Source organism: Mustela nivalis (assembly GCF_964662115.1).
Source record: "Mustela nivalis genome assembly, chromosome: 1".
NCBI lineage: Eukaryota > Metazoa > Chordata > Mammalia > Carnivora > Mustelidae > Mustela > Mustela nivalis.
The window spans coordinates 206,564,978-206,584,023 of NC_139020.1; the positions used below are offsets into that span (position 1 = coordinate 206,564,978).

The 19,046-nt window shown below is 55.0% G+C and overlaps 2 protein-coding genes across 5 annotated transcripts; both read left to right on the forward strand.

The window, feature by feature from the left end:
- Window positions 1-1,230: 1,230 nt before the first annotated feature.
- Window positions 1,231-18,733, forward strand: PRKACA (protein kinase cAMP-activated catalytic subunit alpha). Of its 4 annotated transcripts, none has more exons than XM_082729466.1 (10): window positions 1,231-1,511; window positions 8,945-9,006; window positions 9,475-9,603; window positions 12,669-12,767; window positions 13,738-13,820; window positions 14,597-14,723; window positions 14,825-14,920; window positions 15,017-15,139; window positions 17,209-17,373; window positions 17,776-18,733. In XM_082729466.1, exons 1-10 carry the CDS (start codon window positions 1,466-1,468, stop codon window positions 17,899-17,901), a joined length of 1,056 nt encoding a protein of 351 aa, XP_082585592.1. In that variant the 5' UTR covers window positions 1,231-1,465; the 3' UTR covers window positions 17,902-18,733. The 4 variants fall into 4 exon arrangements, with proteins under 4 accessions (XP_082585592.1, XP_082585595.1, XP_082585593.1 ...); XM_082729469.1 differs by lacking the exon at window positions 1,231-1,511 and adding an exon at window positions 4,838-4,936; XM_082729467.1 differs by lacking the exon at window positions 1,231-1,511 and adding an exon at window positions 4,937-5,025.
- On the forward strand, window positions 5,092-6,644 carry SMIM46 (small integral membrane protein 46; the record flags this gene model as incomplete). The annotated part of the gene is made up of 1 exon (XM_082729486.1): window positions 5,092-6,644. Exon 1 carries the CDS (start codon window positions 6,372-6,374, stop codon window positions 6,642-6,644), a length of 273 nt encoding a protein of 90 aa, XP_082585612.1. The 5' UTR covers window positions 5,092-6,371.
- Window positions 18,734-19,046: the final 313 nt, after the last annotated feature.

The following is a 19,046-nucleotide window of genomic DNA, read 5'->3' on the forward strand; positions in this document are numbered from 1 at the left end:
GGCTCAGTGGGTTAAAGCCTCTGCCTTCGGCTCAGGTCATGATCCCAGAGTCCTGGGATCGAACCCCACATTGGGCTCTCTGCTTAGCAGGGAGCCTGCTTCCTCCTCTCTCTCTGCCTGCCTCTCTGCCTACTTGTGATCTCTGTCAAATAAATAAATAAATTCTTTTAAATAAGTAAAATAATCAAAGGGCACCCAGGGGCACCTGGCTGGCTCTGCATGGAGCATGGGACTCGATCTCCCGGTTGTAAATTGGAGCACAACATTAGATGTAGAGATTATGTAAATTCTTTAAAAATGAAAAAAGGACACCCAGAAAAAAGAGTCATCTTATTGCTCGGGGAGGGCAGTTTCCCTTCGTGTTGCCCGAAAGGCATCCTCAGCCTGGCTGTGCCCCAGATTCCTCATCTGTAAAATGGGAGTGATGATAATAGTACCTCCGTGATAGGAGTGTGGTGCAATGTATTTAACAAGTGCCAGCTCCTACTACTGACGCGCACAAACCCAGGACAGGTCCCCAGCAAAGGGATGGCATAGAGCCCCCTGCCAACCACCCTTTACTCCCTGGGCGCAGCATCCTCCTGAAACTGGCTGTGGTTGGAGGAGACCTAGAAGGGTCCTCGGCCTGGACTCTGCTGTCCTGCGTCAGGCATTATGAATGACGACTGCCGGCGGCCTGGCGACCTCTGACCCGAGGCGCCCGCCGCGCCCCTCCCCCACTGGCAGGTGGACGGCGGCTGCGCCGGGAGGGTGGTGGGGAGGCCCTGGCGCCAACCTTGGCTGGCCGGCGGCCGCTGCCGCACTGAGCGGAGGCGGGGGACTGCGGCGCGTACGGGGCCAGGCGGGCGCCCGCCTGGACCGCCTCCTGGGCCTCGGAGCGCTGCGCGGCCACCCGCCAGCTTCTGCCGCCCCGCCCGGCCGGCCCGAGCAGTAGGCAGCATCTCCGCCCCGCCCTCTCACCCCGGGATTGACACTGAATGTTCTGCGGGGGGTTTGCCGGACAGCGCGCCTCCGCCAATTGGCGGCCTCGCTGGGCGGGCCACGGGCCCTGTCGCGAATCTTAGCCAGTCAGGTGCGCCGGCCCGCCCAGCTGAGGCCTCGCGAGCTCGCGAGTGGCCGGGCGTCCGCGGCGCGCGTCACGGAGCCGAGGGCCTATCGCAGCTCGGGAGGATTGAGGAGGACCAATGGGCGGCGGCGTGGCGCCGTCACTCAGGACGGCCTAGGCCAATGAGCGGCGGGCTGCGGGGGCGTCACGGACAGCAGCAGCGGACTTGGGCTGAGGTTCCCGGGCGGGCGGGCGCGGAGAGACGCGGGAAGCAGGGGCTGGGCGGGGGTCGCGGCGCCGCAGCCAGCGCAGCCAACCCGAGGGGCCGCCGCCGCCGCCCAGCGCGCTCCTGGGCCGCCGGCCGCCGCCAGCACCCGCCGCGCCGCAGCTCCGGGACCGGCCCCGGCCGCCGTCGCCGCGATGGGCAACGCCGCAGCCGCCAAGAAGGGCAGCGAGCAGGAGAGCGGTGAGTGCCCGGGCCATGACCCCGATCCCGGCCCCGCGCTGCCAGCCCCCGGCCTGTCCATCACCGCCTGGCCCCTCCCCCTACGCGCCCCCCTCTATTTCTCTCTGCTCATCCCCTCCCAGCGCCCCTTACCCCTGCCTGTCCAAGGTTTGGTCCCAGGGCCCGCAGAAGACCCCCGTAGGGGCCCCCTTGCCAAAGGCCACCCCCCACTGCAAAGACTGTGCCCCCCCCACCCAGCTGTCACTGCCAACCAAGGCACGTATGACCGCTGGGGCCCCACATGGGGCCTTGTCACCACCCCACCCCCTCCTTTCCTGCCCCCTCTTCCTAGATTCTAATCCCTCCACTTCCTCACTCACCTCTCCCACTGATGGAACTCACTGCCAGACCCCAACCCAGCTTTATGCCAGCTTGGGAGTGCTATAGGGTCTGCCCCCACCCCGCAGGGACCTTGGCCACTTAGTGACCACACCCCTCCCCCCTCCAGCCCCCGCCATCTTTCTCCTGCCCTTCCCCTTTTCACCTTATCACAGCCCCCCTCCAAACCCACGCTGCCCCCCTTAAGCATTTCCCAGAGCCACCTCCAGCATTGTTTTTCCCTTCTGTGTCACTTGGCATGGGGGACAGGATCTTTCTGGGTCCCTCTGCCCCTCTCTCATCCTGTCACTCAGTCACTCTGCTTCTCTGCCTGTGTTCCCTCCTCCAAGCAAGCGTCTGTCCCTGACTGAGGTAGCAGACTGTTTATGAACCTAGAGAACTGCTTCAGTGCTTCCAAAGCCAAGTTTGAGCCCGTCTTGCTGGGATTTGTTGCATCTTCTTTCCTGGGTTTGGGGAGGGGGGTAAGGGGGGCAGCAACAGAGCTCCTTCCCATCTCCTGATATGCAGTGAGCCCTAGGCTTCTTGAAGTGCCCCTAAATAAATGGTCGTTTCACAACTGAGGCTCCGTCATTCACGCAGTCCCCAGGGCTTCTTCACCCTCTCCTGGCCCAGGATGAAAAGTGGGGTATGAAGTATCTGGGTTTAGCAGGGCTCATTCAACTTGAGCTGGGATGGTGACAGAGGGGACTTGATGCATGACAGTTGGAGAGAGTCGCAACTGACATCTAATGACTTGCTTTGCCAAGGGACAAATAGATTCTGATCATTCCCAGGGCTCAGCCAGAGAGAGGCCTGTTTCCCCCTCAGCCCCCAAATTATGTTGGTGTTGGCCTTTTCCAGCCAGAGAGACTCTGTATCTGGAAATGCCTTCAGAAATGGCCTCAGCACCTTCCTTCCTCAGTTCTCCCAGCTCTTAAATTGTCATCACTCCAGACCTATAGCTGGACCTGAGGTAGGACCCCCTTCCAGTTACCCAGAAATAGAGCTGAAAGAGAGGCCGTGTCCAAATACGCCCTTCCCAATTTCTGATCTCAGACCCCAGCATCTGAGTTCTTTGAATGCCCCGTCCCAGAAGGATGCAGGCACAAAACCCAGGGAACTTTATTTCCACACGGATTCAAATGACAGAACTCAGAATCACCAAGCAGCCATGGAAAGGCCTAACATGTCACCGATGGGCGGGGGACAGGGAGGCAAGTGCCTGTAGCTGAGCACTTGATGACAGAGGAGCAGGTGGGTAGTGACCAAAAAAGGTCTGGGCATGAGCGTGGAGGGTACTAGGCAGAGGGGGAGGGGCTGGAGCCCCCAGCAGGTGAGGCTGGCCGGGAGGTAGAAGGTGGAGGCAAATTGTTATATACTGCGGAAGCTCAGTTGAAAGTTGGGGAGATGACATTGTCCTGGAAAACTTTCAAGGCATATCAAACACATGCATAGTGGGGCAGAGAGCCGCACGGGGAAAAGGATTCCGGAGGATCAGAGAGGCTCTGGAAAGAACCGCTAATTCACTAGGAGAGCAGGCAGGCCAGACACCCAGAAGTGGACTCTCATGATGAAACAGAGCTACTGTTTACTAGGCATCTAGGATGTGCCAGGCTAAATGGTCTCCGTAGATCGATCCGCTGGAATGATTCTCATAACAGTTTTCTCCAAATTTTCCAAACACGCTGTCTTGAGTTTGACATAGATGATGTCAAAGACGCAGGATTTGCATCCAGATCCGCTTATCAGCTAACTTCCTAGACCCCAGAATTTCCAGACCCAGACATTCTCAAGCTGCCTCCTTGATTTTTATTCTATTCACTTATATTTTCTTAATTTAAAATAATAAAGTTTTGACCCACTTTGGTTCAGATGTAAAGTTTGATCTGTCCTAAGCAATAATATAAATGAAATCAGGAGATTGTTCTGCTGGTCATGTTCTCTCTGGTACACATTAAAATACAAACTGGAAAAGTGAAACTTCCTAAAATCATTCTGTGCCCTGCCAGGGGGACCCATGTCACACTTTAGGAAATGCCCCCAAGCTGTACGTCCTTCCAGAGGCTTATAGGGGCTCTTAGAAAAGGAAATAGGATGAGAAAGGAAGCCCCTTTTTGCTTTGAAGCTCTGAGTCCAAAAGAATGAAATTAGACAAAATATGCCCTCTTGTCACCAGGGTGCGGTGGGGGTGGGGGTGGGGGCAGTAGCCAGGCCAGCCTGTAGGGGGCACCTGAATTTCATCTGCCAGTTGCTAGCCTGACCTGGGTCAGGAAAATGCCCAAGCCATAGGAGGCACCAGTCAGACATCCCTCAGCCCCCCAGGCTCCTGTCTCCATGGCAGGAGACGGTGTCAGTTTCCTCCCAGAAGAGCAGGGATCTAGAACAAGCCCTGAGGTGGGGTGGGAGACATCGTAACCCAAAGATGCCAAAGCCATTGGTAGGGGTCCGGGGAAGATGCTAAGGAGCATATTAAAAAGACCAAGCCGTGGGCTCTGAGGAAGCTGGAGAACTAAGAGAAGGCTTCCCAAGAGGCCCAGGGACAGGCGGCCAAGTGGAGCTCAGGCCTTGGCTGGCCCTGGCCAAAGGCACCCCTGGGAGCTGGCCCACAGAAGGGGTGGGGCTGGCAAGAGGGAACCCCCCGATTCCCCTCCAGGTCCCAGGGACAAGCAGATCCAGGCTCTGGGAGAAGTGCCCCCAAGAGGCCCCTGGATGGGAAGAATGGCGGCCCTCTGACATCCCACAGAAGCCTATCTCAGAGCAGCAAGCGCCTTCTGTGCACTGGCAGTTGTATGGGTGCCCAAGAGGGTCCTGCCGAGTCAGCTTTTCCCTTAGCCCAGGAAGGCCTCCAGAACCTTGAGGGTCCTGTCTATCCCTCCGCTGCACCCACTGGTCCCTAAGTTGGGTTTCCCTTCCTCCCACCACCCAACAACTCCCTACCTCCCCTTACAGACAGAGTATTGGGGATGGGGCAGCCAAACTGGTACAGCAGGTCTCATGAGCCTTCCCAGCCACCGTAGTCCTGGTGCCCTGAGAGGAAGACTGAGTGATGGCTTCCAACCCCAACGATGGTGAGGATGAGCCCTGTTACTATAGCAACTTCCCAGGCACTCTATGCCCCTCAAGCCAGGGAAGGGCTACAGTGGAGTTTCAGGAATAGGTAGAGAGGAAGAGTCTGTAGACCCTTGGCTGGCCCTAGAAACCCCTCCCTGACTAACCACCCTGAGCCTGGGGGCCTGGGGAAAAGAAGATGTATGGGCGGCCCTGTTCAGCCAAGGGGGGACGGTCCACCCAGAGTGGGGCCCAGCTCAATTTTAGAATATGTGCTGCCAAAGTGAGCACAGGGGGTTCCAGCTCAGACAAAGGCAGTGGGGTGGTCCAGCCCAGTGTGTGTTAAGTGTGTTAAGACTGGGGGTTGATTCAGCTCAGTGATGGAGTCCAGGTCATAATGGGTGATGGTTCAGTACAGAATGGGGGTCCGTCCGGCTGGGGAGTGATCCAGTCCAGAAGAGGGGTCCCATTCATCCATGTCCCAAACAGGTTCCAGAGGGCTGAGTGTTGCTGGACTTGTTGTCCGCAGCGTCTGAGGCTGGGCTCCTGCCTCCTGCTGTGGCCCTGGCTTTTGGACGGGTGTCTGAGGTTCCTTCTGTTAGCCCAAATAGAATCCAGACCAGAGTGGAGGCTGGGAACCACCCCTCCATCCCCCGTAGGAGACATGGCAAGGGTGCGGGTTTCATAAGCCAGCAGCTGGCTGGGTTTCCCTTCTCTGCCACTTCCTGTTGTCAGGAGGGGCCATGGGTGCTGGGCACTTTCAGAGAAGCTTCCACTGACCCTCCACTTTATTTGGGATGTGGAAAGAAGGAGGAAGATGGTCAAGGCTGCCTCCCCCTCCCCCCACTCCTAGGTTTAGTCTTTCATTTCCGGTTGGACTTTTGTGGCTGAAAGCAGAGCCAAGCACAGGACAAGGTTTGACAGGCCAAGGACATCCCGCGATGTCAGTCCCCTCTCTGCCCCCACACAGGAGCAAGATAAATCCAGATATACCCATTTTTCTCTTGGGGCAGCAGGAATTGGGGGCTCCAGATTCAAAGAGCACTTAGGGGAGGAGATAGGGTGGCTCTTGTGTCTGCCCCGCCTCCCCCCAATCATGCCTTTCTCTCCCATCCGCTCTTTCAGCTAATTAAGGGGGCTCTGGGGCTTCTTTGGACCCCCAGGGAGCCCCTTGCTGCTGCCTGGGCCTGAACCTTAACTCCTTCCCCTCTGCCCAGTGAGCACTGCCCTGGGCACATCCGGTGTCATCCGTTGGGTAGTTCAGCACCCACTGAGGAAGGCAGGACCTGGTGTCTTGGGAGCAGTGAAGTCCCTGGAACAGGAAGTTAGCTTTAGCACTCCACCCCTGGGGCAGCCAGGCCAGCCAGAAGGGACACCCTCAGGAGAATCTTCCCACTGCCTTCTGCCAAGGAGGGCCTTTGCAAACCCTGGCCAGCTGGGAGCAGGCACCTTTAAATGCTTCCCTGGCAACCAGCTCCTCCTCCCTGGTCCCCTGAGGCCCTCCAGAGGAAGCCAGCTCAGAGGCTTTGCGTATTCCTGGTTTCCCCGCAAAGGGAAGGTTCCAGGGAGAGCTCAGGGCAGCCTGGGATGGATGTGGGGTCAGGCAGTAGTCAGGGCAGTGACTCGGAGACCACCTTCCAGCTGTGGCTGCAGCTGCTCCTCTGGGCCCACCTGACTATCCGCTTTCTGGCCTACCTGCACCGCACCTTCTGGGTACCTAAGCCGTAGCCAGCACCCTGAGCCTCCCTGGCCAGGGCTTGATGGGTCTCAGATCACCCTATCCCTCTGCACCCCCCCCCATTGCACCCTCTGCTGGAAGAGGTAGGAAGCAGAGGTGAGTATGGGGGCTCCTGGCTGGGGTTCCCCAGTTATTATCCCTCTTTATCTGCGCATTCCTGGCACCATCCCCTCCCTTCCCCACTGTGCCCAAATCTGGCAAGCCAGTGGCACCAGAGGGGACACAGTCTGGGCCCTTTAGTTCTTTGAGAGTCTAGAGAAGAGCTGTACTAGGACCAAGGCTCCCGTAGAGCCTCTCAGTGGGGAACCAGCAGACAGCCAGAGGCAGGCTCACTGAGTCAGGAAAACGCAGAATATGGTAATTCTCAGGAATGGCTGAGAGCAAAGGGGGAAGCAGGACCAGGCATTTTCCTGGATTCTTCCCACATCCCTTTCTTCGCCCTCTTGGGCAGGCAAAGGTACCCAAAGGTGATGGGTACCCTCTCCCCCACCACCTTCATTCAGAATTCAGTGTGTATGTTTGGAGGTTTTCAAGGAAGGTGTTCTGCTTCAGAAGAGATTGTGCAGGCGAAAGCATTGGACTTGGTGCAGCCCTCAGGCTCAGAGAGATCTCGAGCAGCGGACGGCCCAGCCAGGCACCAGCCTAGGACTCGTGGCCGTTCCTTGACTGCCCCCTGGCTGCCCAGTCCCCCATGTGAGGGTTTTCCTGACCGACAGTCTCGCCTCCATCTGCCACTCCTGCAACCCCATGGAAGGCTCATCCCTCTAAACACTGAGGCGAGTCTTGGGGACGATGGGAGTGGCAGCCACCCCTGAGGCTGTGTGGAATTTCTGGCGGTATGTCTGGGTAGTCCAGGCAGGTGACAGACAAGGCCTGAGTGCAAGCCTACACAACCCCTCAGGGTAGCAGGTGTCGCAGGAACATCAGGAGGCAGAAGACAGCTCGGTCTGTGGGCCGCCCTGGTGCACTGCTATCCGGCAGCAGCGAAACACTGAGTCTTGTGGGCAGTGAGGTCCGGCAGGCCACTTCGGGCCTGGTCAGTCTTCCCATCTGTACAAGGAGAGGAACAGCAGGTCTGACCCATCACGGTAGGAATCAAGCACAGAGAGCATTCAGCAAAGGACTGGCACACCGGAAGGGTCCCTGAAGAGCGTGCCTGGCCCCAGGGGTAGTTACAAGGATGGGTCTGTAATGTGAGAATCCACCAGGCTGTACATTTAAAGTTTGAGAGGCCAGTGTACCCGCCCCCCCAGTATTTCATACCTCAATTTTCTTAAGTACTTAAGAACAAGATCAGTAATTGCCATTTATATGGCATTAACCCCATACCAGCCACTGTCCAACCCTTTTTGCCAAGGTTAATTCATTCATTCCTCACGACCACCCTACTAGGTCGTTACTAGTATTACCCCCACTTTCCAGTTGAGGAAAACTGAGGTCAGGTCAGTAGCCTAAGGTTGCACAGCTCATCAGAGACCAGACCGGGATTTGAACTTGATCTTGTCCCAGTGTTCCAGCCCTTAGCTGCTTTACTGGGCTCCTTCTCGGCTTTGGCAAGAAGGCCTTTTTTCCAGCCTCAGTTTCCTAGGGCTTTAAATGGGAAGGATGAATAAAAGGAAAGTTGGTAGGCGAACCAAGTGAGCAGGCGCATACGCCAGGAGGTCTTCACTGTTAGCTGGATGGTGATGTTCACCGTGGGGTCCTGAAGGGCCCATAGGGTATGGGCATCGGGCAAGGCTCCCCTTGAACCAGCTCAGAGGAAGTTCCCCTGGACTGGCAAAGGCAGGAACGGGGCCAGCTGGGGGCCAAGGCAACAGCTGAGCCCCCCAAGGGCGCTTGCTACCCGAGCCCCAGAGGCCTCCACCCAGGGCCCAGCCTCCCCAGAGAAGGGGCTGGAGGAGCAGCCAAATCCCCAGGCTATAAATATCTTGGTTGGCGTCGGCCCTGGCCGTGGAATGTCGGTCAGAACTGGAGCGAGTGGGGGTGGGCTGGCCTGGGCGTCACTCTCTGTACCCCTAAGAGTAACCCCTGAGTCACCTTGCACCCCATTTGGGACGGAGTTGAGTCTGTATCCCACTTCTCCGAGTAAAGGCAGGCCCCAGCCCGGATCAGGGTCCCCCAAAGCTGCCCTCCAGCTCAGCCGGGGCACCTGAAGCTGCTGGGATAAGGCCAGTCTCTGGGCTGAGACAGCTACACCCCACTTTGCACAAATGAGCGTCTCCCCAGGAATGGCCTCGGCCCACCCCGACCAGATGGGGTTTCTAACCAATGTTCTCTCTTTTCCTTTCAGTGAAAGAGTTCTTAGCCAAAGCCAAAGAAGATTTTCTTAAAAAATGGGAAAATCCTGCTCAGGTAAGCACCTGGGATGCAGAGCCTTAAGAGGGGAGAGCTGACGGGCCCCTACCCTCCAGCTATGTCCCTCTCACATGGTGAGGATTTTTCGGGCCCTGTGGAGGGGCTCCAGACCTGACTGCATTTGCCCCCTAGGTGCCAGTGGGGGCTCCTGGGCGGAGGCACCCAATCACCCACTGCCACGCACCTCCACCCCACCACCCCACCACCCCTTCCACCTGGTGGCCCCTGCCCCCCATGCAGCTGCCAGCAGTTCCTGGGCCCCGGGCCAGGGCCGGATCTGGCCCCTGCCACCCGCCTTAAGGAATGTGTCCTTCGCCATCTTGTTTTTCCGCCCCCTGTCCTCCCCCCGCCATCACTCCACCTGCTCCCCAGGGCCCCCTCTGCTGGTAGCAGAGGGGGCCCTGGACCTTGGCCTTGCCCCCACTCCGGGAGGGTCCCTGACCCTCGCAACCCCTTCTTCCACAGAATACAGCCCATTTGGATCAGTTTGAACGAATCAAGACCCTCGGCACAGGCTCCTTTGGGCGGGTGATGCTGGTGAAGCACAAGGAGACCGGGAACCACTTTGCCATGAAGATCCTCGACAAACAGAAGGTAAGCACGGCCCATCCCGGGGGCCACCGTCCACCCACCAGGCCTTCCTTCAGCCTGGTCCCACTGCCTGAGCAGTCTTCCTGTCTGTCATTCACCGTTTCCTGAGCCTTCCTAATGTGCCAGACCCAAGGGCCAGAAGCGCCCATGCTGCCTTCATGAAGCTTCCCCTCCAGACCAGCCTTTCATGGGAGTCCAGGCTGTGACCATGGGTTCAAACACCTACACGGTACCAAGGAAGCCAGAAGTCTTCCTGGGGAAAGTATTGTGTTTACACAGACCTTCCTTCCTTCTTTCTTTCTTTCTTTCTTTTTACTTTATTTATTAGTGAGATAGCAAGAGAGAGCACAAGCAGGGGTGAGGGAGTGGAAGGAGCAGACAGAGAGGGAGAAGCAGACTCCCCGCTGAGCAGGGAGCCCAAGGTGGGGCTCCCTGCAGGGCTCTATCCCAGGACTCTGGAATCATGACCAGAGTCATCATGGCTTAACCAACTGAGCCACCCAGGTGCCCCACACAGACTTTTTTTTTTTTTTAAAGATGCTATTTATTTATTCAAGACAGGGAGAGGGGGTAAAAGTGGGTAGGAGGGTCAGAGGGAGAGGAAGAAACAGACTCTCCACCGAGCAGGGATCCTGATGCAGGACTTCGTCCCAAGACCCTGGGATCATGACCCGAGCCGAAGGCAGACACTCAACTGACGGAGCCACCCAGGCACCCCATAGACCTTATTTCTTTTTTTTTTTTTTTTTAAAGATTTTATTTATTTATTTGACAGAGAGAGATCACAAGCAGGCAGAGAGAGAGGAGGAAGCAGGCTCCCCGCTGAGCAGAGAGCCCGATGCGGGCCTCAATCCCAGGACCGTGAGATCATGACCCGAGCCGAAGGCAGCGCCTTAACCCACTGAGCCACCCAGGCGCCCATTTATTTCTGTAAATATTTTTGAGACCCTACTCTATGCCAGGCACTACCGTTGGGTAGCACTGTTTAATAGAAATGTAATATGAGCTGTGTATGGTTTAGATTTTTTTTTTTTTTAAGATTTGATTTATTTATTTGACAGAGATCACAATTAGGCAGAGAGGCAGGCAGAGAGAGAGAGAGGAGGAAGCAGGCTCCCTGCTGAGCAGAGAGCCCGATGTGGGGCTCGATCCCAGGACCCCAGGAACATGACCTGAGCCAAAGGCAGAGGCTTTAACCCACTGAACCACCTAGGTGCCCTGTATATGCTTTTAAATTTTGAAGAATCCCCCCCTTTAAAAAGTGAGAAGAAACAGATAGAATTAATTTCAGAAATGTGCTCTATTTAAGCCAGTATATTTATAATATTAAAATTTCAATGTATGTAACCAGTGCAAAAATACCATTAATGAGACATCTCTCTCTCTCTCTCTCTCTTTTTTTTTTTTTTTTTTTTTTTTACTGTATTAAGTCTTCAGAATCCAGCATGTATTTTACACTTACATCTCTGGTCAGATGTTCAGTTTTCACTAGAAAACAAGAAAAAGCAGAGAAGTTGGAAAAGCAAATTCACATAGCCCGCACTGTTCCAGTCGGGCTTAAATGTCACCGAGTAACTGGTCTCAAATGTCCCTTTTTATTTATTTATTTATTTATCTTAAAGATTGATTGATTTATTTATTTATTTTAAATATTTATTTATTTATTTATTTGACAGAGAGAAATCACAAGTAGTCGGAGAGGCAGGCAGAGAGAGAGAGAGGGAAGCAGCCTCCCTGCTTAGCAGAGAGCCCGACGCGGGACTCGATCCCAGGACCCTGAGATCATGACCCGAGCCGAAGGCAGCGGCCCAACCCACTGAGCCACCCAGGCGCCCCTCAAATGTCCCTTTTTAAATTTTCATTTTAGGGGCTCCTGGCTGGCTCAGTCATTAAGCATCTGCCTTTGGCTCAGGTCATGATCCCAAGGTCCTGGGGTTGAGCCCCACATGGGGCTACCTGGTCGGCGGGAAGCCTGCTTCTCCCTCTGCCTACCTCTCCCTCTGCTTGTGTTCCCTCTCTCGCTATGTCTCTCTCTGTCAAATAAATAAAATCTTTAGAAAAAAAAAAATTTCAGGGACACCTGGGTGGTTCAGTCAGTTAGGCCACTGCCTTCTGCTCAGGTCATGATCTCCGGGTCCTGGGATCGAGTCCCGAATCGGGCTCCTTGCTCAGTGGGGAGCCTGCTTCTCTCTCTGCCTCTGCCTGCCACTCTGTCTGTCTGTGCACGCGCACTCTCTCTCTCTCTCTCTCTCCGACAAATTAAAAAAAAAAAAATTTTTTTTTTTTTTTCATTTTAGAAACTTAAAATTTTAAACTCAGCTCACCAGGCACCTAGCCACATCTCAGGTGCTCAGCATCCAAACGTGGTAGTACAGACTCACCAGACAGTGCCGGTGTGGACCCGTAGCTCACAGCTGTGAGCAAAGCAGGAGGAGCCCTGTGGCACAGCAGATCAGAGCTGACCAAGGGGCCAGCCTGCCTGCAGGCAACATGCAGGCCTGACCCGGATTAGCAGTGGTTGACCTTGGGCAAGTCACTTCCCTTCTCTGTATCTGCCAAAATCCCATGCTCAGAGCACATGCCCCTCAAGGGCTCTTGTCATTATGTGTGAGGCGCCTGCTGGGGACAGCTGAGGTAGAATGAGCCTGGGGTTTGAATGGTTGTGGGGAGGGTGCTCTGGATGCAGGCGAAGTGTTTCCAAACATCTCTTAGGTATCACTCCCGCTTGTCTTTTCGGTTTCAGCTGAGCTGGCCTTTCCTCCAGGAAGCCTTCTCTGACTCCCCCATCGCCCTGACCTTACCAGGCCTCTTATCTGGGTATCCACAGGCCCCAAGCTTCCCACACCATGCTCTGACCCCTCTGGACCATGAGGCTTGGTGACACGTGTTCTTGCCCTGAACCTGCCATGCAGGGACAGGCAGCCTCTGCCTTCTCAGTGTGTCCTCACTGTGCCTCCAAGCCCAGGCTCTACAGGCTGTGGAGCCAGCCCAGGTACCCCTACTTCTGGGCACGGGGGAGGAAGAGGAACTTCTCAGACCCTCTCTGCCCTCCCTTCCCACCCCTGCAGGTAGTGAAGCTGAAACAGATCGAGCACACCCTGAATGAGAAGCGTATCCTGCAGGCGGTCAACTTTCCGTTCCTCGTCAAACTCGAGTTCTCCTTCAAGGTGGGGTCCCGGGGGCCGGAGCCCCTGCTAAGTGGTACAGCCTTGGGGCTCCCAGAGCTAGGATGGGGGCCGAGGGCAAGGCAGGCCTTGAAGGAGAAAGAAGGAGAGTCCCAGAGGAGGGTTGCTGGGGGCAGGAGTCCACCTTAGACTCTGGTAGCCCCACATTCAGCTCCTGGGCCCACCAGCTTCTAGCCTGCGACCCTGGCTGACGTCCCTCCAAAGCAGCTCCCCGACACCCACCTGCAGCCCAAACTCCCCACGCAGCCTGGATTCAAACCCCGGTTCTGTGCACCTCCAGGCTGTGTAACGCTGGCGCGGGACCTCCCTGCCCTGAGTCTCAGTTTCCTTGTCTATAAAATGGGGATCACAACACTCCCCACCTGATGGGGTGGGCATGACCATTCCGAGCACAAAGTGAGTGCCCTCCATGAGCTATTTTGGGTGTTGTCCTAAGCTGTGACAACAAGATCTGGGAAAAGCTATTCAAGGCCTGAGACCCAGACAGACCCCCATATGTGGCTTCAACCTCTGCTGCTACCTTCTTAAAATCTGTCATAATTTTTTTTTAACAAGGGGCTTCACATTTTTATTGTGGGGCCCCACAAATTCTGTAGCCCATCCTGGGCCTGTTTTACAGGTGACAAAACTGTAACCTCAAGCTTTGGGCAAGACAGTTTCAGACGTGAGGCACCATGGAGTCCTCTCCTCAGCCCAGGCACGCTGGCTGGGCCCCTTACACCCCACCTCCCGGCCCTCACCTTCACCCCCTGTAAGCAGGATACCTGCTGCCCCTTCTTCTTCACGGGGCAGAAGGAAATGAGAGGGAAGGCTCAGGGAGAACAGCGCATGGAACTCCAAATGGGCTTCATATGGGAGCCAAGATTATTGTTGTGCCCCTATTTTGGGACACCCACCATGTAAGGGCACCAGGCTTTCGGATGGGGCCCTGATCCGCCGCTGTTTTCCGTAGGACAACTCGAATTTATACATGGTCATGGAGTATGTGCCTGGCGGGGAGATGTTCTCGCACCTGCGGCGGATCGGAAGGTTCAGGTGAGCTGGCCAGGTGGGGTCATGTGGGCCCACAGGTGTTGTCACGTGACTGAGTCATCTGGGGGTGTGAAGTGGGCTCTCCAGATCTGTCCAGGTTCTTGTTGCCTGTTGTTCTGAGCTGAGGAATCTGTGGTTTCTCAGCCCCCACAAAACAGTAGTAACACAGTGACTTGGGGCTCCCTGTTTAAGTGGGCAGTTATAAAATTCATGCTGTCTTTTTCCTTAGTTACACAGATAAGCACTTTACATACAACAGAACTTATAGGTGTTCAGTGTTTTGACAGTCACATACACTTGTGAAACCACCACCCAAAATACCATAGAAAACATTTCCTTCACCCCAGAAAATTCCCTCGAAGCCCTTTCTTGGCAAATTGCCGCCCTGAAGAAAGCAGTTGTCCTTTCTGGTTTCAAACGCCATAAATGTGTTTGGTCTGGGTTTGGACTGGATATAAATGGAAATCACACCGTTCACATTCTTCTGTTCCTTTTTTCTCTTGCTCACATAATCACCTTGACATCTAGCCACGTTGTTAACTGTATTCATCGCTTGTCCCAGTGGTGGCGGTGGGTGCGATCCCAGTGTGCAAAGCTACCGCACTCTGGTTGTGTTCCTCTGTTGCTGGACATGCAGCTCTTTCCCGTGTGGGGCCCTGTTCGAAGAAGTCTGCTCTGCTTATGTATTTGGGGCAGCTCTAGATCATTTGGCAGTGGGCAGGTCATGCTGGGCATAACCACCCACGCTCACCTGTCCTCTCCCCAATTGTCCCCACAAGTGAACCGCATGCCCGCTTCTACGCGGCCCAGATCGTCCTGACCTTCGAGTACCTGCACTCACTTGACCTCATCTACCGGGACCTGAAGCCGGAGAACCTCCTCATTGACCAGCAGGGCTACATCCAGGTGCCCACCAGGACGGGCAAGGGGCGGACCCAGGTGGCCTTGGGCTGGATCTTCCCTGTCCCTCCCCACTTCCTGGCAACAGCTCGTTCTTGTGCCTGCAGGTGACAGACTTCGGTTTCGCCAAGCGTGTAAAAGGCCGCACCTGGACCTTATGCGGGACCCCTGAGTACCTGGCCCCAGAGATCATCTTGAGCAAAGTAGGCACCTCCCTGTCCATCCCTCCCTGCCTTGAGGCCTGCTCTGCCTGCACCCCCTCCTAGCCCTCCTCACACCGTACACCCCTCTCACTCTAGGGCTACAACAAGGCTGTGGACTGGTGGGCCCTAGGGGTTCTCATCTACGAGATGGCCGCTGGCTACCCGCCCTTCTTCGCTGACCAGCCCATCCAGATCTATGAGAAGATTGTCTCTGGGAAGGTGAGGCCTGGATACGGGGGCTAAGCCCCCAGACAGACCGTTCCCCACCAGTTCTGCTCACCGTGGAGCCCTGCATATAGTGTCAGAACCTTCTAGAAGCTCATTAAGTTAGGCCAAGCAGTGAAGCTGGGTGCACCAGCCACACTAACAGGCCAGCACCTCACACAGCCTCCCCACCTAATCCTGGACCCATGCTGCTGATATTTCCAGAGCTTCCAGAACCCCAAGCCCCACCCAAACGCCTCCCCTGCCTGACCGGAAGCTCTGCTTGCCTCCAGTCATCCCACTGAGCATGAGTTTTCACAAGTTTCACAGCAGAAAAGCAACCATGTGCAGCTCCTGGGTGCCACTTGGGGCCCTTCAGGGTCACTTAGGGGAAGCGGCCCACGTCTTCTCTCCCGGATGCAGATTTGCTGACTCTTCGGAGTACAGGTCGGGGCAGCAGAGCTGTCACAGAGCACAGATGTGCTCCCTGTCGCACAACACACCCCCCTTCGCTATACCCCAGCACTTGGAAGGAGTGATGAAGCTCAAGTGTGGAGAGCATCATCACAGGCCCCAAGGGCTTGGGACAGGGTGGGAACCCGACCTCTGCCCTCAGCTCACCACCTTGCTGGGAGAACTCAGCCATCCTTCCACCTGGCCCGGGAATTAGTAGAAGCAGGTCCCAGCTCAGCCTGGGGGCGTCAACCTGGCTCCAAGTCCCAGCTCAGCCACCCATTGACTTTGAAACCTCGGGCAAGTGCCTGTGCCCCTCTGAGCTTCACCTTACCATACGAGAACTCGGGAACCAGACACTTGCCTCTCTGAGAAAGAAACCAGCTGCAATGTGGGGTCACTAAAAAGGGAAAGACGAGGTGTGTGCCACCAGGCAGAAAAGAAATTGCAGGGAAAATGGCTCAAAGTGGGGGAAAAGAAAAAAAAATAGGCAGTTCTGAGGAGGAAAGAGAAAATGAGCATAACTCCCTTCTTTGTAGCATTTTACAGTTCCCACGCACCCTGCGCAGTATTCTCTCCCTTGTGCAACTGGAGGCAGGGACAGGCCCAGAGAGGTTAAGGGCCATGGCCAAGGTCATACAGTGTGTAAGATGTAGACCAGTGCTAGAACTTAGTTCTTACGGCTATAAATCCAGTAACTACTTGTGAACAAGACTGGGGAAGTTTCTGGAAGAGTTGAAGTGAGCCTTAAAGAATAAAAGAGTCTTAGCTATGGGGAGAGAGGGGGAAACAAAAACAGTCATTCCTCTCATAACCATGAATATTTCAGAAGTCCCCTGACCCTGGCAGAGCTGCCTTAGGAAGCAGTAGCTAAGAATGCAAGTTCTGAAGTCCAGCAGACCCAAGGTGAAAGCCCCCTTGTCCCACTCCTCTGTGTGACCCTAAACAAGCTGTTCAACACATCCGAGCCTCTCTCCTCTTCTCTGAAATGGGAACCATCGGAGCATTTACCTTAGAGCAGCAGTTCCCAAGTGGCCCCCAGTCCAACAGCATCAGCATAGCTGAGGAACAGGCTAGGCACAGGTTCTCAGATGGCCCCAACAAGCTTTTTTTTTTTTTTTTAAGTCTTTATTTATTTATTTGACAGACAAGAGATCACAAGTAGGCAGAGAGAGAAGGGGAAGCAGACTCCCCACTGAGCAGAGAGCCCAATGCGGGTCTCGATCCCAGGACCCTGGGATCATGACCTGAGCCAAAGTCAAAGGCTTTAACCCACTGAGCCACCCAGGCGCCCCAAGATTTTATTTATTTGACAGAGATTGAGAGCACAAGCAGAGGGAGCAGCAGGTAGAAGGAAAGGGAGAAGCAGATCTCCTGCTGTGAGCAAGGAGCCTAACCTGGAGCTCAGTCCCAGGAACTTGGGATCATGAAATGAGCTGAAGGCAGTTGCTTAACTGACTGAGCCACCCAGGCACCCCCCAACACACACAAGCTTTTTTAATGGGATCCTAAAGCACATTCAATTTAAAGGTTCTCCACCCAGTAGGACTGTTAGGTGGCAAAGGCAGCATTCTGGGATTTCTCGACTCCAGGCAAGTCCCCCACCCTGTCCTTGTTAACCCCCTCTCCAGGTGCGGTTCCCATCCCACTTCAGCTCTGACCTGAAGGATCTGCTGCGGAACCTGCTGCAGGTGGACCTCACCAAACGCTTTGGGAACCTCAAGAATGGGGTTAATGATATCAAGAACCACAAGTGGTTTGCCACAACTGACTGGATCGCCATCTACCAGAGGAAGGTGGGCCACCTCCTTCCCCATGCCGCCCCTCTTCCCAGCAGGTGCAGAGGGTTTTGAGAGGAGGCCTTGAGCCAGGGAGGGCAACCGGTGGAGAGATGGAAAGGGAAGTGACATCTGAAAATAGGCCACAGGCTCTGAGCCAGTCCAGCTGAGGGGACTTAGAGCAGTGGGGTCTAGAAGTGGGATCATTTGGCCACTCTGTGACCTTGAGCATGAGACATCCCTCTGGCGAGCTAGCTATAATGAGATTCTTAGGTCATTAAGGTGAGTTGACATCCTAAGGTTAAGCTGAGACCTGGGTCATAGTAAATTATCTCATGAATGTTAGTCCATTTACATTTATTGTTGTAAGGATAATTATGTTGACTACTGAGGTCTGAGTGGTTCTTGACCCCTCTCCAGGTGGAAGCTCCCTTCATACCAAAGTTTAAAGGCCCTGGGGACACGAGTAATTTTGACGACTATGAGGAGGAAGAGATCCGAGTCTCCATCAATGAGAAGTGTGGCAAGGAGTTTACTGAGTTTTAGGGGTGTGCCTGTGCCCCCATGGGTTTTCTTTCTTTCTCTCTCTCTTTTTTTTTTTTTTTTTTTGGTGGGGGGGTGGGAGGGTTGGATTGAACAGCCAGAAGGCCCCAGAGTTCCTTGCATCTAATTTCACCCCCACCCCACCCTCCAGGGTAGGGGGAGCAAGAAGCCAGATATTCAGAGGAATGGAAACACCAGCTGCTCTCCCTCAATCCCTCACCCTCCTGCCCCTCCCCACCGCTTTTGCCTTCCCCCTCCCCAGAAGCCCCTGACCCAGCCCACTTCTGCCTGTTTTAAATGAGTATCTATGTTCCAGTCAGACCAAGTCTTGCTGGTGTATTCAGGGACAGGGTGTGGAAAGAGGGGCCCAAACTTAACTCCATCCCCACCTCCCCAAACCACAGGCATCACCCACTAAGGGCAAATGAAGGAAAGGCCAGCCTTCTCTTCAGAGCAGTCATGCCTGGAAAGGAGAGATTTTAGTAACCTGTTGGGTGGGCTGCTTGCTAGAATTAAAAAAAAAAAAAAAAAAAAAAAAAGTATAATCTTATTTTAAGTTCCACCAGTGCCTCCCCACTTTCTTCCCCTACCCTTCCCATACTTCCCCCTTCCCAAATCCATTTTAACAAGGCTGGGAAGCAGACTGAATTTGTAAAGGAAGGAGCTGGGGTCCAGACCTCCGCCCCAAGCTGCTAATCTCCTCTGCTCCTCTGTCCACCTCCCCCCTACCCTGGGGGTTCCCTTGGCAAGCCTGGAAGTAAGCCCCTGTCCCCTTCTGTCCCAACAGACCTTTCTTCACCTTGGGCTTCGGCCAAGACCTAGAAAGCAGCTGCCCCCTCCCTGCCAAAAAGGAGTTGTCCCCCAAAAAGATAGAAGGGGAGCCCCAAGCCCAGATCTTTCCTCCCACCAGCAGTACCCCCAAACTCTGATTTTACTCTCAGCTAGATTTTAATGCCCAGCCTCCTCTCTGCTCAGTTGGGAAGGCAACCCCCGCAAAAGAAGGCAAAGCCCTCCTCCCGCTCTTGGCCCCGGGTTCAAGGCCAGGGTTTCTGGGGAGGGGCTGCCTGTTTTATTCACCCAGCAGCCTCCGCCCCCCTCCTCCCATCCTGGGCGCTCCTCCTCTGCTTAGCTGTCAGCTGTCCATCACC

Coding starts and splice junctions, on each gene's coding strand:
- PRKACA (XM_082729466.1), top strand. CDS start 1,466: ATGGGCAACGCCGCAGCCGCCAAGAAGGGCAGCGAGCAGGAGAGCG. Junction 13,821..14,596: donor CGGCGGATCGGAAGGTTCAG/GTGAGCTGGCCA, acceptor TGTCCCCACAAG/TGAACCGCATGCCCGCTTCT. Junction 17,374..17,775: donor TCGCCATCTACCAGAGGAAG/GTGGGCCACCTC, acceptor ACCCCTCTCCAG/GTGGAAGCTCCCTTCATACC.